The sequence below is a fragment of the Heliangelus exortis genome, chromosome 31, assembly GCF_036169615.1.
Source record: "Heliangelus exortis chromosome 31, bHelExo1.hap1, whole genome shotgun sequence".
Taxonomy (NCBI): Eukaryota; Metazoa; Chordata; class Aves; order Apodiformes; family Trochilidae; genus Heliangelus; species Heliangelus exortis.
This window is the reverse complement of record NC_092452.1, coordinates 480,045-505,281: the sequence shown is the minus strand read 5'-3', so window position 1 is coordinate 505,281 and position 25,237 is coordinate 480,045. Positions and strand designations below refer to the sequence as shown.

General features: G+C 44.1%; 1 protein-coding gene and 1 long non-coding RNA gene across 9 annotated transcripts; one reads left to right on the top strand and one right to left on the bottom strand.

Annotated features, from left to right (window-relative positions):
• LOC139789077 (uncharacterized) lies at positions 1-10,125 on the bottom strand. Its single transcript, XR_011723022.1, has 3 exons — positions 9,921-10,125; positions 4,115-4,229; positions 1-305 (listed from the first exon to the last, which is right to left on the bottom strand). It is a non-coding gene; the product is annotated as an uncharacterized lncRNA (long non-coding RNA).
• LIMA1 (LIM domain and actin binding 1) lies at positions 1,131-24,917 on the top strand. Of its 8 annotated transcripts, XM_071729500.1 has the most exons (12): positions 2,544-2,652; positions 4,427-4,562; positions 6,399-6,444; positions 8,523-8,645; positions 8,763-8,963; positions 12,851-12,959; positions 13,791-13,945; positions 16,123-16,230; positions 18,159-18,216; positions 18,629-18,744; positions 22,246-22,379; positions 22,720-24,917. In XM_071729500.1, the coding sequence occupies exons 2-12, from the start codon at positions 4,444-4,446 to the stop codon at positions 23,699-23,701; spliced, it is 2,151 nt and encodes a 716-aa protein (XP_071585601.1). In that variant the 5' UTR covers positions 2,544-2,652; positions 4,427-4,443; the 3' UTR covers positions 23,702-24,917. The 8 variants fall into 8 exon arrangements, with proteins under 8 accessions (XP_071585603.1, XP_071585602.1, XP_071585605.1 ...); XM_071729502.1 differs by lacking the exon at positions 2,544-2,652 and adding an exon at positions 1,131-1,202 and having other exon boundaries at positions 8,523-8,963; XM_071729501.1 differs by lacking the exon at positions 2,544-2,652 and adding an exon at positions 1,135-1,232 and having other exon boundaries at positions 8,523-8,963.
• The last annotated feature ends 320 nt before the right edge of the window (positions 24,918-25,237 follow it).

Below are 25,237 nucleotides of genomic sequence, written 5' to 3'. Positions count from 1 at the left end.
TTTCCTGTCCAAGTCATGCATTTAATAGCAGCACATATGAGTTCATCTGACATACTGCAGTGAGTGTCACATCTGTTCCACCTGGACATACCTCCAGTACACAGATCACTTTGCTGTTCAAGCTCAGGAGCCTGCAATTTACAATTAGGTGTTTTTCTGGGCCATAATTCAGGCGTTTTACTGGAATGAGTACGTTTCATGTGTCAGTGCTGAGATTGCTATAAAAATAACAGCAGCAAATTAATTTTCACTAGTCACTTCCTGTCTTCATGGCCAGGGGATCTGGTGGAGGTCCAGGAGCTGCTCTGCAAGCACAGAACACGGCTGGGAATGAGGAACAGCTCAAAGCAAAGCTCTGGAGATGGCAAAAGCCACATTAAGTAACTGAGGCATAGCACCGATTTTGTCTTTTGCAATTATTTTGTCTTAAGTCAGGGATTCGGTATTTAAAAAGTTATGAAGAATAACACGGGAAGAAAAAGAAACAAACACCTACAGCTGTTCCTGAAAGTACATTGTTGAGATAAACATCTTGAGGAGCCTCTGCGCTGGCTGCAGAGCACACACTCATCTCATGCTAATGAAGACAGACGAACTTTCCAGTATCTCAGGAATGCAGGTTATCGAGTTCGCCTGCTGAAAACCCTTTTTCTTGTTTCCAAACCAACCAAATCTGTGGGAGACCCCACCACCACCTAACACACCCAACTCTCTCCTCTCACCACAGCTCCGAGACACTTCTGAACCCCCCACACGGGGCTGACCCTGGGAGGAGGTGACAACCCACGCCCGGCCGCCCTTCCCTCCCTTCTCACAGGGCTCGGGAGGAACCTGGGGGCCCGCAAAGCCCGAACTCACCCTTTGGGTGTTCAGGGATGCGCACACGCACTACCGGGACACGCAAGAAGGGGTTGGTTTGGGGGGGATAAGAGGGAAAAACGGCACAACGCGCCCGCTCCGCTCCTTTTCCCGCCCGTCCCCTCAGGGCTGAGGGAAGCGTCGCGCGGACGCCTCCCCCCTCAGCACCGCCGGGGAAAAAAGGCGGGAAGCGCACGCGCACCCCCTCAAGACCCCACCGGAAAGTGGGCGGGGCCAGATGGGAGGGGGCGAGTCCCGAAAGGGGCGGGGCAAGGGGCGGGGCCTCGGCCGCTCCCGGTGCCGCCGCCGGTGCGGGGCCGCAGTCGCCGCCTCGTTCGCGACAGGTGCGTGCGGAGCCGCCCGCGGTCCCGCAGGTGCGTGGGGAGAGGGAGGGAAGGGAGAGGGCGCGGGCTCTGTCTGTGGGACCGGGGGGGGACTTAAAAATGGGGAGGGCTTGGGGATAGCACCGGTACCGGGACCACCGCGGGGCTGCCCAAAGCGGGGGCTTCCGCCGAGCGCTGGGCCGCGGTATCCGCGGTGTTGGGGCGCGGGTTGCGCGGGGCCGTGTGGGTGCCTGGAGCCCGTTACGCGTCCCGGAGGCGGGTTCAAGCGCGTCCCTCCGGGCTTTCCCTCCCGAGCCCGGTGCTCGGCCCCGTTGGCAGCGGAGCTGGGGCGGTAGGGCCGGGGGGTGCCCCGGAGCTCCGGGGTTCAGCCCCGCGGCTCCTTCGGGGGTACCCGGTGACCTAAGGGAGGGACAGGGACAGCCCCGCTCCGGTCCCGTCGCTGCCCGCGGTTTGGGGCCGGGCCGGGGGGGTTTGGGGGGTGCGGGTTCGCGGGGGGGGGGTCCCCTTTTCGCTGCTGGGGGCTCCGTGTTCTCCCCTGGTGCCCAAGGTGCTCTTTGCTAAGGACATGTCCCCCTCTGCAGCCCTTTGAAGCACCTCTAATAAATCAGCCCGGTTTGGGACAGGTGTTAAGGGAAAGATTTCCTTTCAGGGTCTTTCCAAATATATGGATCTTTATTCTGGTGTTAAAATTTTTGGAGATGGGTTCGGGGTCCTGCTCTTCCTTAACATCTTGCCCAATTCTGGATTCCCTGTCCCCTCCTCTGGATTCCTGCATCTAACTTAACCCATCTCTCTTGTGATGTGCAGAGTGCTCACAATCCAGGTAAAATTTTACCAGGCACAATAAGGAGGGTTTGCTGAAATGACTTGGGATAAATTCTTCAGAAGGAGCAGCAAAAAAGTACAGAGGTGTCTGAATGTGATGAAACTCTGAGCATATGGGAAGGGGTTAGGAGTGTGGAATGATGCTAAAAATGTGGGAGCACAAGTTTCAGGGCATCTTAGAGTTCTGGTTTATGTCTTTTTCTAGTGACTGGGATTCTCTGCATGCTTCTTAACTTTCCATTTGAACACCCTAGCAACAGCTGCTGCCTTTATAAAGAGATTTTTGTCAAGACAGGCCTGATTGTCTTAATGTACCTGTGCCTATCATGGAGAAAATGGAACTGAACAAAAACACAATGGGAGAAAAAGCATCCACAAACAGGGAGCACTGCAAGCTGCAGTGGAATGCTTGGGCATAAAAATCAGGCTTATTTTCTGCACAATTAAACTGGATTTTGTTTTCTCAGTATTTGACTGCAACTGTCCTTCCCTCTAAGGTGTGTGTCAATGAGCAACTTGTTATCTCTGCCAAGGGAGGCTTCTCATGAATGCCCTGCTACTGTTTCCTGGGCAAAACTGACTCTGTTTCATGAAAGGCAATTGAAACTGCAAAGTGGGGCTTCAGGTGATCTCCTTTTGGCTCAAGATTAATCATAAAGTGGATGACCAGTTGTGCCATTGGCAAAGGTTGGTGGCTATTTTAAGCTATCCCAGTAGAGAGCATCCTTCTGCTGGTCCAGTCTGGACAGAAGTTTGCTGGTTAACAGAAGAGGGTAACTTGGAGATGCAAAACGTTTCCAGGAAAGCACAAATTTCAGAAAAAAACTCTGCAGTCTGAGGTTCTCTCAGCAGTTGGAAGGGGTGCTGGATGCATTTCAGAGACTGCCTCAAGTGGGAGATTGGGAGTCTGAAACTGGAAGTGGAAATGGAGCACTGATAAGTAGTTCTAGGGAGTTCCAACATCTCAAGAAAAAATAGCTTCACTTTTCTCATTTGCCACAGGAGTTCAACTTGTGTATCTGAAAGCACCATCTAAATCACTATCCTGAAAAAAAATGTGCTGGCATGGTGTGCCACTGTCTCCATTACATCAGGTGAATTAAGGAATGCTGGAGAAATCCCCTTTTACCTGACAAAACCCCCAGGACAGCCTTGTGCCCATCACCTGCTGCCTGTTTTATCTCTGTGCAGCAGCAGGGTGCAGCACTGCAGAATTCCTGGAGTGTTGATTCCAGCACTTCACAGCCCCAGAGCTCCCTTTTCCACACAGGGAATTGCTGAGCTTCCCAAAATCACGGAGACTCCTCTTTCTGCAGCTGAATTCTTCTGGACTGAGGGCTTGCAGAATCCCCAATTTTTGGCATTTGTGAGCAGCTGTATTAGACACCTCCAAGGGTTTTGGAAACATGGCCTTTCCTGTGTTTGATTTACTGTGTTTGCATCAACTTGGCTATTAAGGTGTTTCTGTTTACAGTGTGGTCAAGCAGATCTGTACTCAGAATTCCAGAGTTCCATAACCTAATGGTGCAAATCAGTTAAAGAAATTGATGGAAAACACAAGGAAGGGATCAGCCTGCCTGATGTTAGCACTGTAGGATCAGTTACTGCACTTGCTGCAGGCATTGTGTGCCACAAGACCAGGGATAAAAGAAAAGAGGAAAAAGAGAAAGGCGTTGCCCTACAAGCTTTATTTTTGTCTTATCAGAGAACTCTTTAAATCAGCTTCCCCTCCTTTCCTCCTTCACAAAGGAAAACTAAATATGTAAAAAATAAATAAATCCGTGTAGTCTTGTTGGCACCTGTGGTTGAAAAGCTGGACAAAATCTCCTCCCATTTACAGCAGGACAGGGTAGTTAAAACTACTCTTTTAGCTAACCAACTTGTTTCAGCTTCCAGAGGAAATGGCTGCTGTGTTGAGAGTCATCACCACCAGAGTGAATGAAAACTCTGCATAGGAATTACATCCTCTTAGGTTTCATAACTCAAGCCTTCTTACATAAATGCCAGGATATTTGGGTAAGAAACCAGAACAAGAGAGGGCATATTAAGGTTTCCTGGAGCCCATGTGTGTAAGAAACAGAGCTCACCATTGGCATCCTCTTCAGTCACAGCTTGCTTCTCACTCCTCTTCTGGTTTACAGCTTCTCTCTCACCCCTTTCTTTGTGGCTAGTGTTTGTACCAAAGGACCACCTCAATGACATCTGCAGGGAAAATGATAATTTTAATCTGATGCCTTTTCTTTCAAGTCAGTTACAGACAAGACCCTGAATGATGAGGACTTGGTAGCAATAGCATGCTGGTAGCACCTGAACAGGGACTTAATTTGAATAATTTAGTGAAACTATTTTTCTGCTCACCTAATTCATGTTGCCTGACCCTCTTCTTTCTTTCTGAGCAGGTATTTGTGGTGATAAGATGGAGCCTTCCCCTTTTAGCAGAAGACAATGGGCTTCCCAGTCTTTGAAAATCACTGCAAAAGAGCTTTCTCTGGTCAACAAGAATAAGTCCTCAGCTCTCATGGAGAGGTTCTCCAAGTAAGTGCCATGAGGAGGTTGCAGCTGGTACCTTGAACAGTGGCAGGTTTGGTGTATTTACATCTTGAGTGTGAGAGAAACTTTCTGGAGTTTATGGGAAGAGGCTAATTGCAATCTGGACTTTACACAAATAGCTCCAAGTTACTCATTAAGAGCTCTGTCCTAGGGAGAAGCTGCTTGCTTTGGCCACTCCTCTTAAGGTAATTTATTTGCTCATTGAAGCTTGATTACTGAACCTGCTCATCTTACTAAATGTTGATAATCCTTTGAAAAGGGCTTACTGGAAGTAATCCAAACTGCTATTCCTTAATCAAGTAGGGTCTTTTCCATCAGCAATGTCAGCTCCTTGGAAAAACATGGCCCTGGTACTGGCTTTGGCAGCACTGACCCTCACAGTGGGGAACAGAATTGTTACAAATTGCTTTTACCTAAATGTTTGTATGTGAGAACATCTTTTGTCATTCCCTGGAGTGTTGAGGTGATGAGTTTTGTCACTCAGAGATTGCAACAGCAGAGACTCCCAAAGTGCTGCCTGGGACTCTTCCATCCCTGTTTGTTTTCCATGGGGGAACTCAACTTTCATCCCTGTTTCTCTGTGTTGTTTCTCCCACTCTGATCTCTCTTCCTTCATAAACTTACTTTTTTAGCATGTCTTGTTCAAATTTTGTAACTTTTATAGTACAGAGACATAAGTGAATATGTTTGCATTGATTAGAGGGCCAGCTACACTCCTGGAGCAGCTTTCACCCTGTACAATAAATGCAGCCTGTAGAGCAGAAAGAAATAAGGGTGCAACTTGTCTGCTTTCTTGTATAACAAAAGCAGAAATCTAAATAGGTGCATAACAGTCACAGCAGAAAAAAAAAAAAAACCAAAAACAACACCACCCCAAACAATCTTCCTCAAGAAAAAAATAGGAAATAGCAGGTTTCTGCATAGAATAATTTTTTTCATAGAAGGAACTGAGCCATTGATGTACACTATGTACAATTATGTAAAACCTGATTGCTGTTATTAGTGTCTCTTTTACTGCCTGTAACATATTCACAGATGTATCAAAAGGAGAATTGCACAAATTAGCAAAACAGGAACATCATTTGCCCAAGCAGACACTGGGTGATGTTTCTTCTCTTAGAAAAACAGAGCTGTACTTAACAGATGGCAAAAGTTGTCACATCTGACTAATTTGTGCATTTCAAGAGCAAAGTGAAGTCACCTTGCCCAGTCCCAGGATCATGGTCCATGTGCTCATGGCCAATGGAGTGGAGTGCAGATTTCTAGGAGTTTTCTACAGCTTCTTAAAGGACTTTGATTCCTGATCCAGGGTGGTTTATCTTCAGAGGGCTGTGATTACTCTTTCCACTGCTGGGCTGGTTCAGCTGCTCATGAAGCAACTGCTGAATTGGTGCAGTTTACAACCCAGCATAGTAAAATAAACTGGCATTTATGTAGATTTCCTGCTTATGCCAAGCTGTAATTTGTTAGGATTCAGCAGCTGCTGTATAAATAGCTGAGTTATTCCTGCAAAGGGGGCACAGCAGACAGCTGGGTGACAGAAACAATGCAGCTATTCCAAGGTAAATGGTTTGTATTTGAGATTCAGAGTGCTTAGGTAATGAAAAATATTAATGTGTGTTGTTATTGTAAACTGGAAGACTTAAAATGTGTTTGTCACTTTGCATTGTTCAGGGATTATTTGCCTCTAGTTTTATTTGATAGGTTTTGGGAAGTGCACAGAATTCTTGATGGGGGGGGGAAGCTCAGCTGTCTTCAAGAGCATTCAGTGTTCTGGTTAAAAACTGTGGGGTTTTTCTCTCTCTTTTCTCTATCTCAAAGGTATCAGAAAGCAGCTGAAGAAGCCACTGCTGAGAAAAGAAGAAGTGTATGTATTTGTTTCCTAGGCAATAAGAACCAACCTGCAATCAGAACTGATCCCCTCACTCCACATTTCTGTCACAGATGATTTTTGCAATAGCCAAGTTGCTGCCCTGTTTCCTACAGAACACTTGGCTTAGCCATAGTGCTTGCTTTCCACTCCTTCTCCCTACCCTTTCCCAATGTGAATGAAAGAAAAGGAAGTTCCTTGCCCAAAGCCATGTGTTGAATCACCAATTTGCTCCTGAGCAAAAGGCAAAATGAATTAACCACAACACATGAACATCCATCTCCTCCTTCTTAGCTGGAGGCAGTTGTGTGGTACCTTTTCCTTTCTTAACTAAATTTAAAAGTCTGCTTCAAGGAGCTTCCAGCCTCTCTGAAATCCAACCTGTATGTTTTTGATAGCTGGAGAATCCATTAAGGAGGGAGGATCTGCTCTGAAGTGGCTTACAGGGTTCAAAATGCCCCTGGATGAGGGAGAGCCATCCTGCCTGGCTTTGTTGCAGCCTCACATTCCCTCCTGTAAATGACATTGCCCTTGCTGCCCTTCTGGGGTCAGGGGCCCTGGTTTCATACCAGGAACCCAGCCTGCAGGCCTTTGTATAAGCTGATCCTCAGATGAATTTTTATTTAAAAAGACTGTCAATATTTTCAGGATATTTGGGTAAGTCTTTGCTAGACCATGCTGCCTCAATCTCTTGAGTGCTTGGCAAATTACTCTTTTTCTGTTTGGGATATATCTGTGGTAAAATAAGCACTGTAAAAATGTCTCTTAATTTTTTTTTTATTGCCTGTGTGATCAGGGAACAGGCAAACCCCAAGGAAGAATGACTTGTGTTATGGGATATGTTGGGCCTCCATAGGTGTCAGTTCCAGAGGTGTTCCTGCTGCACTCTATTTTGAGTATTTCTATTATTTGCCTTATAAATTTAGTACTTTTCTTTCAAGTACAGTCAGCAAACAAGGTGATATTTTGGAAGTCTAGATAGATTCAAGTTAATTTACAAAGCAGTGTTCAAAATGTGACCAGAAGAGTAATAGGGTGAGAGACTTAAATCCCAATATAGCTGCTAATCCAGCTTAGTTCCTGTAAGCCTGGCAGACCTGTTCCACTTGCAGGAAGTTTGATGCACTGTGGTCTCCAGAAGGGAGAGATGGCAAAAATGCACTGGTGGCAGGTATGAGGTTTGAATGACTCAAACTTGGGCTGGTCTGTTAGTCTGGGGAGAAATAACTACTTGTAAGCAAAACTAGTCTGAAATGATTTAAACAGAAGTACTGCTGCTCCATGTAGTTCCATCTGAGTGGTAAGGCAGTGCTTGTGAGTTGTGTGTGTGTGTGTGTGTGCATCCTGCTGAGAGCTGTCAGTGTTTGGTGGGAAAGAGGTGGAAAATTCCAGCAAATGATCTGGGGTTTATAAACGGGAGCAAAAAGACTTTTGTTGTCAGTGCTTAGCTTAAGCCTGACAATACATGGGATGAAATACTGAAGACAGATCTCTTGTTAACTAAAAGGCTGCTGTTGACTGAGAGGAGGAATACCTAACTCCAAAGAAGCAGTGGTTTCTGAAAGCTGATCTGGAGCTTTTTTGGAAGGCCTTCTAATTGTTGTCTTCTGGACCAGCTGGAAGACACTGCAACATTTGGCAGACCCCCCCATTCCTCATGGGGCTCCATGGGGCTCCTCATTCCCCCCCATTCTGCTCTTGTTTGTTCTAGGACTAGAGACCCTTGCCTGGATTTTTGGTCCCCTTTTCCTTGATGTGTAGATTGAAGCCTTTTGTGTGTCATTTAACTCATTAAAGCTCGACTCCCTTTTCCCTTATAAGGCCATCATCCTGTTTGCTCACTTCCTGCTTTAGCTCCTGACTTTTCTCTTCTCCCCCCTCCTTCCTTTCCTATCCTGGATGCTTTCTGCATGCGGCACAGTTGTAACCATTCACAGCTGGCTGAGAAAGCAGGGAGCTGAGCTCAGGACTGAGCCTTTAACTTCCTCTGGCATAGAAAGGAAGTGCTTTAATGCTTCAGCAGGCATAGAACTGGAATTAACTTTTTTTTTTTTTTTTTTTCTCCTTCTTTGTAGAACGCAGAAAATCTTCCCCCTCATTTTAAAAGAGGGAATCTGAGTGTACTGAAGAAAAAGTGGGAGAATCCAGTGCTGGGAGCAGAGTTTGGGAAGGAAACACTCCGGAGCGGCTGTGCTAAGGTTCGGCACAAGGGAACCGGGACCGGTCCAGTTTCTCCCCCAGAAGTGGAGCAAAACCTGGGGGTTGGTGCCACATCTGAGCCCCAGAGCCCTTCCAGCATCCTTGGGCACTTGCAGGGCCCCGGTGGGGACAACAGAAAGTTGAAAGTCCACTCAGCCCAGAGTGGTACCATGGAAAACTGTCTGAGAGAGCCCCGAGAGGTGGAAAAACCCGAAGGCAGCGAAACCGCGGAGCCTGCGGGGAAGATCGAGAAATACAACGTCCCCCTCACCAAACTGAAGATGATGTTTGAAAAGGGTGAAGCGGCTCAGCCCAAGGTAAGGCTCTGTCCCTTCAAATCTTCAGAGAAATTCCGACTCTGCTGCCTCCGGGGCATCAGGAAAAGTGCCCGGAGGGAGTGGCTCTGAACTATTGACTCTGGAAATAATTGTATTCATTGGGGTTTAGTTGGAAGGCGTTTCAGTGAAAGGGGTGCAATTTGAGAGAGGGAAATAAGTGTGGAATTCATTAAGCTGGTTTTTTAAAAAGCGAGTTTGCACCGTTTCTACCTTGGCTGACGATTAAGATGAAGTGTGTAAGATGTAAATATATATAAAAGTAAAGAAGTGAGCTCAGCGATCTGGGGTGGTTGCAGCTGAGATGGAAATGCTGCCAGAATTAGGAGGGGTTTTATGTGTACCTATCAGTATGTGAGTCACACAGAGGCACGTACAGAGAGATGTAAATCCTCTGATTTACTCCCTTCTGTCCCTTCCTGTGCTCTCGGTATCTTAACAAAAGTTTCTTCCCGAAAAAAAGAGGAAAAAAAAAAAAAAAAATCCTTAGGGGAAGGAAAACTAAGCAGAGATAGCTCCTGCCTTCACTGGTTTTGACTTGCAAATGCAGAGGGTTTGCATTTTCCTACAACTGCTCATGAAATCTGATCCTGCATGTGGACTGCAGACTGGTGTCCCCGGGGAGAATTGCCTAACTAGAAAATGAGTTGCATATGCGAGGGACTTGCAACACAGTCCTGAGGCCTTGATGCTGGTGGATTTTCCAGCTTTCTCATAGTTTCCTCTACTCCTGGCTTTGTTTTACTGCGGGTGGGTTTCTTTCGGTATTAAGTAAACCAAACAAATTTTGTACAAAAGTTGGTGAAATCTGTAACAGTGAAAAGCTTCAGAGGAGCACTCCGGTGATAAAGCCCGGGTTGGGTCTGGGTGTAGTAGTTTCAAAACTGCTTTTTTTAGGTTTTTTTGTAGTCTTTGTCGTGATCTGAGAGCTGCCCTTACCATCACATCCACTGAAGGGTGGTGCTCTCTTCTCTGAATTCCTGCCTCGGGATTAATCAGTCAGGATTCTGCAGGGAAGTCCCGTTTGGCAAATGGGCTCCAAGTAACTTTATCTTAGCCTGGGGAATAAATAGTTGGGAAGCTGACTGAATATGGAACTGATATTTCTATCAAGGTTAGTGGTTCAAATATTGTTGAAAAGCCATTGAACACAGTAAACACCAGACTGTAGGTATGAAACCATGCAGGTTAGATTAAAATGATGCTCTGTTCCAAGTTCATCTGGTTACTTTTTAATTTTCCAAGAGAAAAAGCACAAAGAGCTCTAAAGTGTAAGTGTCTGGGGGGAGGGGGTGCCTTTGTAATTAGAAAGCACTATTGTCAGATTTCTGGGAATTTATCTGGGGGCTGGAGGATGATGTCATGCAGTCCTGTACAATGCAGATCCTTGGGGCTATGAGGACAGATTTTTTTCACTAAGGTAGGAAGCAACTGCAGCACTGGGGTGAGGTTGGAAGCTCTGCAGTTGCCTCTTCATGGTTTTTCTGAACTCTCTCCATTGCTGAGCCTCTGATTTAAGTGCAAGCCAGGCTTCAGCTGAGAGAGAGGAATTTTCCTTGCTATTTACTTCAGGCTTATGGTGGACGTGCTGACAAAACATCTGTATAAGCTAAGAAGCCCCATGGCAGTAACTTCACAAAGATAAAATGACTTGCCTGGTTGCTGGGCAAGTCTGTGGCAAGAATCCAGATGAGAGCCTGGATTTCCTGACTCTGTCACCCACTCCAGACAAACTGATTCTCATTTTCTGGGTTATAAGCAAAACCTCCCAGTTGATTCATTCAGATCTTGCTTTGTCTTCTGCAATTGAGATACAAAGCAGATTTTTTTTTTTCCTTGCATCTTCATGGAAAAAAAAATGTTCCAAGTACATGAAAGGCAGGCAAGTCAGTCTGGATTGGTTCAAGACTGAACATCAGATCTTTTATCAATTTGAAGAACTCGTCCTGGAAGTGATAAGAGAAGCAGATACAGGGAAGATCAGACAGATCTGCAGAATTTCTTACAAAGTTGTCTCCAAGTTGGTTGGTGGTTGTTGTTTTGTTGTTTTTTTTTTTTCTTTAAGGCAAACACTGCCTTGTGTAGCCTCATGTGCAGGGTCACATTTGACACAGTTAATATAGAATAAAATAGGTGTAACTTTTAGTTGGTCTTTTGCCCAACAACTCTTTGTGCCCCAGGCAAAACACTGCTAACTCTGTTTGTGGTACCTTTGCACTCACCTCTTTTGTCTTAGAACCTTGGGGGTTTCCAGACAGGAGGAGGATTTTATCTCATTTTGCAAGCAGCAGAAGCTGTGCCATGGGAACTGGAACTGAGCAGCACAGGCATAGGGTTGAGAGTTGGGGATTTCTTCATGCAAAAGGTGTTACCTTCCCTGAACCATAATCACCCTGATTACCTCTGGTTGGTCATTCTGTTAATTGTAACAGGAGAACTCCTTCATCTTCCCTTCGTGGAAATTTTTTTTTTCCTTATTACTCTGGGGTTATTCTGCCTGTAATGATCTTTGTACAGCAATCAAAAGCTGGACCCTTTGAGGGACAAATTTTTGAGCTGTAAGAACTTTAGACTTCTGAAGGTGACACTGGAGCTGAGACTGAATAAGAATCATCTAAGGACAGTGTGCACAGAGTGGGGAATTTGCAAGTCCTTACAAGTGTGCAGACACTCCCAAACTGAACCTATCAACACACTCAATAGAAGGAAAAGGCTTGTCATAGCTAAGCTCTTTTCCAGTAAGAAAAGTTACTGAAGTCTTAAACCACAGAAATAGAAAATATTTCCCATGCTAATGGAAAAAGAGCTTTTCCAGCTGCATTTTCCTTTCCCAGTGAAGTTGCTGATTTCTATGCCAAAGGAGACTGATTTTTTACAGTGATTATCTTACAGTGCAGTCCTGTTAAAGTAAAACTTTGGAATTTCCTTCAGTTTGGTGACCAGCAAATAAGCAACTTGTTAGAAGTTGGGGGTTGGGGAGACTGTGTGGCTGGAGCATCTTGCCAAACCTGCCTTTTTCCCTGCATTAGCCTCAGACTTCATTTCCAACTGGATTGTGATTTAACTCTTCCCAGGGAGAGAACAAAGATCTGTCCCCTTCCAGTATTTTATAGACTGACCCTCAGCTGTGAGGAACTCATGGCTTGGTGAAGTCAAACTGAACTCTGCACTTCAGGAGCATTTATCAAAGCTGATGAAATTGCTTTTCATAATTTCTTTTCTTGAGCACTAAGATTCTGGGGAGTTGGTCTCAACAAATGAGTATCAAATCTGATGGAGCCAACCAGAGCAGCAGGGCTACAGAATGCCCTGACCAGCACTGCAGCCAGGCAGTGATTATCCTGGAGATCTGAGAATATTTATCTCTAGCACTTTCCTGTTTCAGCCTTATCAGACTTAATTAGGGAATTATTTGGTACCAAATATATGAGCTATCAAAACAAATAACTAGCTAGCTTAGGTTACTTTAGTAATTTGAACACTTTATTATTCTTTCTGTTGCTGAAAATAAATTCAGATTTTTTGATAGCTCACTCATTTCATCCTTTTTTTTTTTTTTCTTTCTGATTTTAAATCTTCATAAAACGACTTTGAACAAAAGAAATGGAAAAAAATCTCAACTGAAATTTTGTGCCTTTATGTCTGACCTTCCCACAAAGGGAACTTGTCACAGGGTGGCTACTGACCTCTTCAAGTGTTTCCAGGTTCCAGAGGGTCAGGTACTCTGTGTTGGTCAAATGAGATGTCACCTGCCAGACGTGTTTATTCCAGTAAAGCAGATTTGCTAGTGACACCTGTGCCTCTGAGGGGATTAGATGTGACCATCTCTGTGTCCAGGCAGCTGATAGGTGGTGGGTTTTGTCTCTCAGGTCCCTAGAGACCAGAGGAAGACAGCAGTTGGGAGGAGGATTTCTGAAAACAGCCTCTCTTCTGAGGACTTTGATGCTGGCCAGGGAGAGAAGAGCAACAGTGCATCAGGTCAGTAAAGCTCCTCATCTGAATTTTGGGGTTTAGTTTATAAAATAAAATTACTTTGCACAGAAATGACTTTTGCCTTTCAGGGGGGGAAGGAAAGGAAGGCATCTTCCATCTGTAAAGTCCATCATGGGAACATTAAATTCAGTCTTGGTGTGAATTTTAAACTACTGCATCCTTCAGCACAGTAAACCCAAGGCAGAGGAGATCACCAGCAAGTTAATGGAACCCATTTTTAACCTGGGTCTTAATCCTAGACCTACATCTAATAGTCAAGCTAATTGAGAAAGTAGTGAGCAGACAGACAAGGCAATATGTTGTCTTCTGTCCTGCTTTAAATCTCATCCCTCCTGCCCTGTCCAGGTGTGGGGAACTACAGCTGCCCTTCTGCTGTCAGGAAATGTTGTGGGTTCTGTGTGCTTGGAGACTTTTCTAACAAAGCATTTACAATTCTTGGTGTTTCCAGGCTATGTCTAATGCTCTGTCTTACTGCTTAGTGAGGCACATTGTGTCCTGGTTTGAGCAATGCTGGAGAGAATGGCAAAAATTCCTTAAATTCCTTGTCCCCAAGAGGGGCCTTATTGATTAATCTAACTTCTTAGTCATTCAAGGCCCCTAGCTAATCAATGGCATGATTTTTTTAATCATTCTTTATTGAACAATTATTATTACTGAAGACCTGAGCAGTCTGGAAAGAAATTAGGTAGCAGAGCAGTCACAGGAACTGGGTTTTGAAACCTATTTGGCTACAGTCTGACAGCAAAAACCTTTCTGTAGACAGGTCTGTTCCTGAAAGTTACCCTTTATTCATGTAGTCCTTTTTTTTTTTTTCAGGACATCTTGCAGATACCAGTCCAGCACCCAGCCCAGATAAGGCAGAGAGCAAGAAAAGCCTGGAGATGCCTCGTTTATCAGAAACTTCAATCAAGGATAGGCTGGCAAAATATCAGGCAGCTGTGTCCAAGCAGGGCAGTTCCACAGTGCCCATGGTAAGTCTGCTTTTGGGCTTGTGGAGAAGTAGATTTTTTTTAAATTAACTTTGTGCCCAGAGGAGTTGTTTCTGATGAAGTTCTGTGTCTAAGTATTGCAGGAAGAAATAAGTATTTGCATCTTCCTGGAGTGATCTTGAAGTTAATTCCAAAGTAGGAACTCTGAGGCCCTTCTGAAGCACAGCTGATGCTCTTTTTCTCATTGCATGTTTAGCTGGTTTTAGTTTTGTTTAAAAAAATAACAACAAACTCAACTCTGTGTTGTGCAGTAGCTGTAGGGCAGTGGAAACTGAGGCAGAATAAGATGAAGGGACTTGGAGTGTCATGCAGTGTCTTGGCCTGCAGAGATCTTTGGGATCTCCAGTCAGTTTTCCTCCCTTCTTGTCTTCTCACCCATTAATCCTGAGTCCAATTAGACTCTTGAGGGAATGAACCTGTGCCAATTTTGTAGATATTTGATCAGGAAATGAGCATTTAATGAAACATGGTAAAATATTGCAGCTGAAGAGATTGCAAGAGTCCAAGGTTTGGTTAAAAAGTGCTAAAGTACATTTGCTGGAACTGATGCTTTTGCTTAATGATGGGAACTTTTATTGCTGGTGTATGACTTTTATTAACCAGAGCAATAAATTTTATGAGGATAGGTCTTTTTAGGTTAGGAAACTTGCACTGAAAATAAAAGCAAAAACTGATGGCTCTTGAGCTTTGGGAGAGTGTATCCTTCCTGGGTATCTTTGCAGAGGGGAACAAGTCCCCACCCAGCTGAAATGGTTTCTCAGTTTCATATGCAGTGTGGCTCTTAATTCTCCCAAGGAAATTCCCTTTCCTTGGGAAGGAAAGTAGAGTAAACTTCACTGCATGAATAGAAAGTAATTGCAGCCAGTGCAACAAATCTGATTAACTGCTAATTGCTGATTTCTGCATCCTGTTTTTCCCTGGATTCAGTTTGCAACCTTGCCCTTTGCCAGTTTGTGGCTCACAGTGGTGGCTGATCCCCTAAATGATGTCTTAATGGGAAGAGATTTACCATAGATGTCTCCTGAGACTCCTCTTTGCCATCCCCAACTGTTTGAGTGTCCTGATGCTTTTAGGACATTCCATTTGGCAAAATTTCTTTGGATTTAGGGCAGCCCTCCCTGTGCAGTGTGGTGTCTGCAAGAGCTTCTGTATCCCAGAGCTCTTGGATCTTCTCCCTCCCTGCTGACAAAGCCACTCAGGGCTCTTTTGAAATGGCAGTGTGGTGTTTGCACTTCTCTGAAAAGGTGTCACATCTGTGCCACACAGGAAAGCCACCATCTCTCACAAAAACAAGTATTTTGAGGTGTAATTAGGCCTGGATTAAAAATTACAGATACTTTGTTGGTGAGAGTGAAGGTGAGAATTTCTAGAGCATTGCAAGTGATGCAGGCAGGAGGGGGAAGGAGGATGCACAGAATATTAGAGATCTCTACATTAAAATTCTACCAGGGAATTACATACCTATCAGAAGTGTTTGGTTTTTTCCAGACTTGTCTGCAAAATCCAGTAAGATGCTGGTGCTGGCATTTGGCTGCTCCTCTCTTTCATTGCAGAGAGGAGGCCTTGTGAAAGGCACGAGTCTTCCTCCCATTATCTTGTCTCCTGTGAAAGAAACACGAGGTTTCACTTTAAAAAAAAAAAAAAAAAGAAAAGTCTGAAAGCTCCTTTTGTGAAAATGGGTTTGTCAAGAACAAAAATCTCAGTCAGTAACAGAATTAGGGTTTTGAGTAGTACTGAGGCAAGGGCAGGATTTGCTTTTATGTCAAATTGGATTTTTTTAGGTTACAGAATGTTTCAGATAGTGCTTGTCTTGAAATATTCATAATGCCAAATGAAAAGTTAATGGTTCTGGAAAAGGAAAATATGGATTGAGCAGGAGAAACAGAGTTGATTTTCAACAGGATTCTGGAAGTAGAGAAAAGGGATTGTTAGGAAAATGCTGGCATTACCTCCAGAGAGAATATCAAAATTCCACAGTCCCATCTTTTTTTCTTCATTAAAATATATCACTAAGTCTGTATAGATTTTTATGCCCTTTCCTTTAATTATCTCAGTATGTATTAGGAAAACATTATTTTAAAAGATTCTGAGGAAAACAGAAAACAAGTGCTTTCCTAGGGGAAAAGAACCTGTCACCTTTCAAGTGCTTTATTCTCTAGAATGAGACTCAAACCAGTGAAAGTGAACTCAAGAATTACAAATCTGAGCAGAAGGAGAATATGCCACCAAGTCTTGAGGACTCCAGTTCCTGTCAGGATGGGGAGAAGGTAAGATGCTCATCAAGGACTTCACTTTGAGTGGAACTGTAGAAGCACAGCTGATGTTCCACATGCCATTAGAAACTGAATATGAGCAGCTGAGACAGATAAATGCTGCAGAATTCCTTTATTTATTTTTTTTATTATGTTGGACTGCACCTGAACCATAAGCTAGCAAGTCTCTGTGGAAGACTTCTAAGCAGTTGTGAATATCTAGAGAGAAATTTTGATTTTTCTTGGAGTTTTTTGATTTTTCTTGGAGTTTTCAGGAGTTTTCCTGGCTCCTCAGTAGTGAAATGCCTGTAGAGTGACTGAGTCCTTCAGGATAAAACCTTTGTGTTATCTGATGGCTTCAGTAGCTGAAGCCTTAAACCTCTGATGGTTTAGGGAGGAGGTGGTTCTGATTTATTTTTACTCTCCCCTTGACAATGATAAAGCCACCTACAAAATTTTTGTCATCTTTCTTAACTGTAAAAAGATGATCCCCAGCTAGGTCTTTATTTTTGTTTGTGGATTTTGTTTCTTTTTCTATAAACCAAAGAAACTACACCAGAAAAACCCCCCCAGAAGCTTTGTGTGACACAAATATAAGGAGTTTGTCACTGTTTCCTCTGCAGTTAGTGGCTAAATTTTGGTTAAGGTAACTGAGAATGCCAGTTTGGGTTTGTTTTCCTGGTTTTGAACTTCAGCTGTAAACTGAGCCTAAATTACCCTGTGAATTAGAAGATAATAAAGTGCACTCAAGCATTTGTGTACTAAACTGGGGACAGCAGAGGGATAAAAGTAGCAGAATAATAATTGGGTTACTGTGTATTCCAGCCATTCTGAACACGTGGCAGCCTAATGCCAGGAGAGCTTTTAGAGCTTTCCAGCCTTCCTTGGGCAAGGGGCCAAATGGTTGCTGTTCCTCTCTCAGCTGTTCCTCTCTGACAGCTGAGCAGCTTCATTTATGTTCAGCTGGTTGTTTGCTAGAAGGTGAGTAGAGTAAAAGACCCCCTGTTAAATGACAGGACATCCCTGGAAGATTGGGATTAAATTTCTTCTGTTTGGCTTTAATTTAATTGGCATTTAATTGTTAAATGACAGGACATCCCTGGAAGATTGGGATTAAATTTCTTCTGTTTGGCTTTAATTGTGGGGTTGGTTGGTGAGATGTCCAGGAACCTGAGCAGAGCATGGTGTTGAGAGCCTTTTGAAATGCCATGGTGAGCTTTGGAAAGAAGCTTGATTAAAGTTAATAGTAGAAATGATCAGAAATGGGAAATCCTCTGGCAAAAAGGAAACAAAAGGAACTTGCTAACCTTCTCTGTCATTTTTCAGCTATGTGATTTTTCTAACTCAGAACACACCATTTCACTTCTTACTCATGCTGTAGTTATTTCTTCAGTAAACCAGAGAATGTTAATATATGTAATTTCTTTCCTCATTACCTCATTAATCTGCAAACTTCAGTTGCTTGAGTGAATGAGGGATGATTTGCACTTAATCTTGTTACAGTACCCTTCTGAAAAGTTGTGTTTCTGGAAGAGGATAAACAGAAGAGGTCCAGGCATGTTTGTCCTGACCTTGGTGTCAGGGACTTCCCAAGCCTGAAAACCTGGGATGTGCACCAGTGAAATCAAGAAGGATTTCTGAAGATTGACAAATAAAAATGTACAAACTGCAGGGGTTTGAGAGAACAAAAATGTGATGTTTGTGTGTGTGAATGCTCCAGCAGATGATCTGAACATTCCAAGAGCTGTAAAATGATGAGAATGTCTACCTGGTAGGAATCACTGACATTCCCTGCAGTCAGCTGGACTCTGCCTTGTGCCTTACACCACAAAAAATACCTTTGTGTGCCCCCAGGGTGGTCAGGCTGTGTGTGTTCCTCAGGCCATGACTGTTCAGATTGCAGCAGATGAAAGGTGTTAGTTGTCTAATATTCTCTCTTGCAGGTTTCTGGGGGTGAGAACAGCTTGTCCTTCCACTCTGGTCTTCTAGATGATAGCAATGGTAAGCACTTGTTCTCCTGCCTCAAGAAAAGCAAAGCAAGAAGAAAAAAGAAGCACCAGCTGCCCAGTTGTGTGTAGGATGCTTAAGATCAATCCTGGCAAAAGATAAAGTTGACCCAATAAAAACTTGCCTTAGCTTTACATGTGAGCACTTTGCAGAAATGAAGAACAGTTCCTGGAGGTTAGATAGTGGCTCCCTGTATCTGAGTTTCCTCTACAAATCACCCTAACTTTCCTGGGAAATCAGAGGAGTAGAACAATCATGTTTAAAAACCTAGATCTAGAGCTTTAATAAGAGATGTTCAAGAAAAACTGTGTTATCCCTCAGCTGGCAGGATTTCTGTCTTAGGAGCACAAGCCTTGCATGGTTTTCAAGTTACAGAATTCTTTTTTTTCCTCCTCTGCTCCCTTAGTTGGACAAAATTTGGAGAGAGAGACAGAAGTCCAGAAACCTGTCAGCACAAAGCAGCAAAACTTTGGTTCTAAACCAGTTGGCCAGACAGATGCATCTCCACCCAAAGCAGTGAAGGTAAAGCAACTGTTAATTCTCAAACCTTGCTGATGGTTACAAACAACAAACTTCTCTATTTAATACTGAAAAGCCTTAATGTGGTCACAAAGGGTCTGGCAGTAGCTGTGTCAATATCCAATCTGTTTTCCTGAAAACGTGTCCATGAGGGAACTTGAATACCAGATGGAAAAGATGCTCAAAACTGAGAGTTTTTCTTCAAAGATTTGAGTGGCCTGAGTGTGCTGTCTGTGGGAAAAGGGGGCTGAGGGGGGGATGGTATCAGGGCTTGTCTTTTGCTTCTTGTCAAGTCAGTGCCAGGGGCTGGCCCTGAGGTCCTGAGACTACTCTTGAGACTTTCTGAGGCTGGGATTTGACTTTCCAGCCTCCTCTTCCAGCTGCTCCCAAGGTAACTGCAGTTGGGAGGGCAGGAAGGGCACTCTGGTGGCTGACTCCACAAAGATTGGGTTTGGCATTCCCAGTGCCAAGTCTTTAATGTTCCATTTGACCATGAGCCAGCAATGTGCCCTTGTGGCCAAGAAGGCCAATGGCATCCTGGGCTGGCTCAGGAACAGCGTGGCCAGCAGGTCCAGGGAAGGGATTCTGCCCCTGTGCTCAGCCCTGGGGAGGCCACAGCTTGAGTCCTGTGTCCAGTTCTGGGCCCCTCAGCTCAGGAAGGAGCTTGAGGTGCTGGAGCAGGTCCAGAGAAGAGCAAGGAGGCTGGGAAGGGATCCAGCAGAATTCCTGTGAGGAAGAAGATGCCCATGAGCCAGCAATGTGCCCTTGTGGCCAAGAAGGCCAATGGCATCCTGGGGTGCATTAGAAAGGGGGTGGTTAGTAGGTCAAGAGAGGTTCTCCTCCCCCTCTATTCTGCATTGGTGAGGCCACACCTGGAGTATTGTGTCCAGTTCTGGGCCCCTCAGTTCAAGAAGGACAGGGAAGTGCTTGAAAGAGTCCAGCACAGAGCTACTGAGATGATTAAGGGAGTGGAACATCTCCCTTATGAGGAAAGGCTGAGGGAGCTGGGGCTCTTTAGTTTGGAGAAAAGGAGACTGAGGGGTGACCTCATCAATGTTTTCAAATATGTAAGGGGTGAGTGTCAGGGAGATGGAGTTAGGCTTTTCTCAGTGGTGACCAGTGATAGGACAAGGGGTAATGGGTGTCAATTGGAGCATAGGAGGTTCAAGTTGAATATCAGAAAAAATTTTTTTACTGTAAGGGTGACAGAGCCCTGGAACAGGCTGCCCAGGGGGGTTGTGGAGTCTCCTTCACTGGAGACATTCAAAACCCACCTGGACACGTTCCTAGGGGATGTACTCTAGGGGGCCCTGCTCTGGCAGGGGGGGTTGGACTAGATGATCTTTCCAGGTCCCTTCCAACCCCTAGGATTCTAGGATTCTATGATTCATTTTCTTTAGTGGGAGCCATCAGATACAAAGCAGATGGAGAACCCCTTGGCTAGGACTGCATTTGCTAATCTTATTAGACACACAAATGGCAGTGCTGAACATTCTGATCACACTGTACTTGTCACATGTGCTGTCTGGAGTTGGGATGCCTGTTCCCTGGGCTGCCACAGACTTCCTGGCTCACTCCTGAGGAAACAACTCTGCTTTTGTTGTTTTCCCCATCTTTGAGAGGAACAGCACTGACCTCGTGCTGAAGACCAGGGGGATGTGGCTGCCCAGGGCTCTGGAGATGCCAGAGTGCAAAATGAGAGCTGCCCAGAGAATTTTTGTAATCTCAGACTTTTACAGCACATAAAACCAGATAAACACAACCCGTGTGTCTTGGTCCTCTGTGCTCTCTCTTGATATTGTTAGAACCATTTTAGTCCTTTACCTTGTTTACTGCTTTAGATGCTGCACTGCTGAGATAGAAACCCAGATGCTGTTTATTCATGGAAGGTTCCTATTTGTCTCTTCCAGCTTCTGTTTCCTGTTCTTGGTTCCTAACCTCTACTCCTGCCTTCTGCTTCCCTCCTAATGTGAGCTCAACTCTCAGCTTTCTCTCAAGTGTTTTTATAGATATATATATAAATATCTTGGGCCTCACCTTCCTCCTGTAGCTCCTACTTGTTTTGTAGTATGCCTGGGAAGGAATTTCTTTCTCTTCACACCCCAAAAATGCCATCACACGTAGGGCTCATTGTTCAACAAGTAAGTTCCTCTTCTTGGATGGGGATGTGCATTGCAGAAGCAGGTGCCAGCACCTTATCTTGCAAAAAATATCTTCCAGGGAGAGTTGCTTTTTAATGGGCAAGCAAATTGTTGCTCTCTTGCTCCCTGGGGCAGAGTAAATTTTCATTTTCTGAGTTGTCATTTAGCAACTCAGAATTTAGAAGTCTTGGCAGCACCTAGAAATGATGGAATTTTTTTTTTTTTTTGCCAAAAGAACTCTGAACTTTGGTTGGTCAAGCTGTCACGGTAATTAGAACTTCAATCTACAAAAACTTCAACCTGTGCCTTAAATTGAAATACCTATTAAACTGGAATTAAATTGGCAGCAGGTTTTATGGTTGTGACAAACCTTCAGCTGGCTCTGTCTTCAGCAATCTGTCCCTCACATACTGTAACTTTCATTGCCTAATCATTGTTTCTAGTCTGTTATAAATTAATTGCTGTAATTATGTCTTCCTGTGATCTTCCTGTTTGTTCTTTAGCCATCATATTTTCTTAAAGCTTTTTAGGAAGTTTAGAGCAGGTCATTTTTTGTCCCAGAAAAGCTACAATGTCAGTGTGTCTCTGCAGACCTGGGGAATGGAACACAGGCACCTTTTTACCCTTCTGCTGCAGTAGTTGTAATCAACATGCAGCCTGAGACTGCCAGTTTTTCAACTAAGTTATTTTTCTTTCAGCAAAAAAAAATTCCAAAATCTTTGCCATACAGCACAGCAGTGACACTTGACTCCTAAGTGTCAAAGTTTACCCTTGCACCAAACTCTCAGGAAATTCTCTTGGTGAGCACACAACCAGTTGTAGCTCTTTAACCTCAGAGCTCTTCTCACTTTGAGTCTTGGTCAAGTTTGAGAGCTGCATGTCTTAAAACTTGGGTTTAATTTCTTTGGGATAGAAATGGAATTGCTCACAAATGAAGTCAGAAGTGTTTGCTGCTGCCTGCATCTGTGCTTCTCTTTAAAAGAGAGTATTTAGCCAAACCATTGAGCAGCCAGCTGCACTCCTTTCCCCTCCCAATCCCTACCTTTTATTTTAAGGTTATTCCAGCTCCTTTTCTACCCTATTTTTTCATTTGGGTAAGTCTCATCCTGCCTGTAGCCTACCTGAATGTTTCCTCCCCATTTTCCTGTAAAGAAGAATTGGTGTTTCAGAAATGGATTTAGACAGCTTTTTGGCAACTGGCTCAGTGAAAGCTGTGACTGAGTTTTAGTATTTTCATTGTTCCTCCTCACCCATTGCTCAACTTGTGGTGATTCAGCTGGGGAATTCACTGGGGGCAAAACTTGGCCCATTACCAAGCCTGGATGAATTTTTCCAGCTCACAAGCTTTTTCTTTTCCCTGTAGAAATTTCAGTTGCCAGTGAAGGAGTCCTGTGTGGGGTGTCAGAAGACAGTGTACCCAATGGAAAGGCTCTTTGCCAACCAGCAAGTGTTCCACATCAGCTGCTTCCGCTGCTCCTACTGCAACAGCAAACTCAGGTCAGTATTTTGTTCCCTTTCCTTTCCTCCAGGAGTGCAACTTTCCCCTTCTGCAGCTGAGCAAGGTGCTGTTCAGGCTTAGCTGAGCTGGAGGCAACCATAATCCAGTGAATTAGAGTGGTAATACAGCCTTAGCTCTGCCAGAGGCTTCTGCACTTGGTGCAGTCTGTTTCTAAACCTTTTATGTAGGGGAAAAATGTCCAACTTTGTAGTTTGGAGGCTTGGAAAGAGGGCTGTACAAGCTCAGGAAAGCTCTGGAGCTCTTCAGTAACATCACTGAAGTAGAAAGCCATCCTGAGGGACAGAATGCTAACATTTGACTTCATGTTTCCTTGAGCAGTCTTGGGACATATGCATCTCTGCGTGGGAATATTTACTGCAAGCCTCACTTCAATCAGCTCTTCAAAGCTAAAGGCAATTATGATGAAGGCTTTGGACACAAACCACACAAGGAATTATGGGCAGGCAAAACTGAATGTGAAGAATCCCCAGAGAAAACTGTCCATGGTGTAAATGCAACAGAAAGTCCCCAAAGCCCAGGAGTAGAGGATGCTCCAATTGCAAAAGTAGGAATTCTGGCAGCAAGCATGGAAGCAAAAGCTTCAGCTGTGCCTGAGAGAGAAGAGAAACCAGCAGAAACAAAAAAGCTCAGGATTGCCTGGCCACCTCCATCTGACCAGAGTATTCAAGGAAGTGCCTTAGATGAGGGCATCAAAGTACTCAAACCCAAATGGCCCCCAGAAGAAGAGATTTCCAAGCCAGATGTGCCAGAGGATGTGGATCTGGATCTTAAGAAGTTAAGAAGATCTTCCTCCCTGAAGGAAAGGAGTCGTCCCTTTACAGTTGCAGCCTCATTTAGAACAGTGTCTGTTAAAGGCCATAAAACTGAGAATTCTCCTTCTCCTAAGGCAGAGAGAGAAGTGTTGAAAAGAAGTGAGGATCTGGTAGACAAAAAGCAAAAAGAAAAGAAGGTTGAGAATAGAAACATCCAGAGTGCTGAAGAGAAAAACGTAGAGGAAGAGCAGGAATTGTCTCCTGTCAAAACAGCAGAGCTTAATTTTGTAGAAAATGGCCAGGTGAATGCAGAGACAGATGAGGAAGAACATGGGGTGGAAGAGCAGGAGCTTCCAAATGAAGAATTCCTTGAACCCAATTCTCCTAAGCATTCCAGCTTAGCCCATCTTGGGACTGCTAAGGAATCATCCAACCAGAACCGTAAATCCCAAGATGTTGGTTTCTGGGAGGGGGAAGATCTGGAGGATTTGTCTGTGGAAGAACAGATCAAAAGGAATCGTTACTATGAAGAAGATGATGAAGAATAAATTGGCCTTTTCCTAGAAAACTTGCTGCAAGGTGCTGGGCCTTTTTGAAGTGGTATTTTTAGCTTTACCAAACAGCTGTCCTCCATGCTATGCTGCACATGGACACTAAGGGAATCCTAGGAACCATCCCAACTAGAAAAATATTCTGGAAGCCTGCAAAGAGAATCCTTAGGTGCATGGAAACCAGGATTTGGGCTGTGGGATAACTTCAACAGGTGATCTCTGTCCCCAGCATCAGACCTGTTCCATACTTCTGCCATCTCATCCTTTTTGAGCTTCAGGACATCCTTCCCTAACAATTGACAGAATTTCACTGTCCTCACCCCAAACCAGGCTGTGAAACAACATTCTGGACCACACTGTTTTTACCACTACAAATGCTACTGCAGTGCTTAGGGACCAATTCCAAAGGGACTTTCTGGCCTGCTTGAAAAACTTAATGCACTTTAATGCATGTAAAGGGCACAATTGGTTGTTGGGGTTTTTTTTAATAATAAAAACATTTATGTTTGTGCTTAGTATCCAACAACTAAAGCCTCTAAAACCAAGAGCAATGTGATTTTCTTTCTGGAAACTGCCAATGATCAGCTGGAGACTCCCTGCTCTCTTCATTTTTCCCTGTGCAACTGGAATGGTGAGCCCACTGCTGGAACACTTGTGTTTTGGTGCATGTCCAGAAGCTGTGCTGGCTGGCAGATCTCTTTGAGGACAAATCAACACTTCTGCAGTAGCCTGCAGGGCATTACTTGTGCATTTCATATGCATTTGAAGTGGGGTTTTGGTTCTGCTTGGGTTTTTTTGTTTTCTTTCTTTTTTTTACTTGAGTTCATCATTCATTTTAAACTGCAGATAATATTTTTAAGGCCTTTCGACAACTTGGAAATCTTCCTTGTACCAAACTGCCCTAAATCTTGTCCTTCTGGCTGTGAAATTATGCTGCATTGCAAAAATCTCTGGAATAAAACCATCTCAAGACTGACAATTTCTGATTGCTAGCATTGAAGCTTAGTACATTTTTAAACTTGACTTCATTTATTTTACAAATAAGTAAATCTTGAACAGTGGAAGGAGGATGCTGTTTTATATTAGCTTTTATTTGTACTGTATTCTCATGAGAATTAGCTCTTTACTATACTTGAGGTGTAAAATATTCTGCTTTCTTAACAGTCCTGCTAACTCCAAAAACTTCAATAAAGTTTGGTCATTTACATTAAAATGGGAGTCTGAAGGCTGGATTTTGGGAAGAGGCAGTATTTTAATAAAGACCCTGGGAAAAGAGGGATGAAACACCAGTGTTCTTCCTGGAAACCAGTGATTTTTCTGGTGCCACTAGGTGACACTGTGTGTCCACTTTCTTTCTGGTTGCCACTCAAGAGGCAGCTGTGCACTCCTATTGCAGGAGGGTTCAGAACACGATGGGCAAAAGAGATATTTTAAACTATTAAACTTCCAGTTCTGGCTTCAGGTCGTTTGGGGCAACTGAGGGGTTTTTTTTCCTCCCTTCTATAAGGTGCTTTGTGTTGCTGTTATCTTCAC

What these genes read in the sequence shown, in the direction of transcription:
- LIMA1 (XM_071729499.1), top strand. Translation starts at nt 2,535, where the DNA reads ATGAGCAACTTGTTATCTCTGCCAAGGGAGGCTTCTCATGAATGCCCT. An exon ending in CCTGTCAGGATGGGGAGAAG is followed by an intron (nt 16,231 to 18,158) that starts GTAAGATGCTCA and finishes TCTCTCTTGCAG; the next exon opens with GTTTCTGGGGGTGAGAACAG. An exon ending in TACTGCAACAGCAAACTCAG is followed by an intron (nt 22,380 to 22,719) that starts GTCAGTATTTTG and finishes TTCCTTGAGCAG; the next exon opens with TCTTGGGACATATGCATCTC.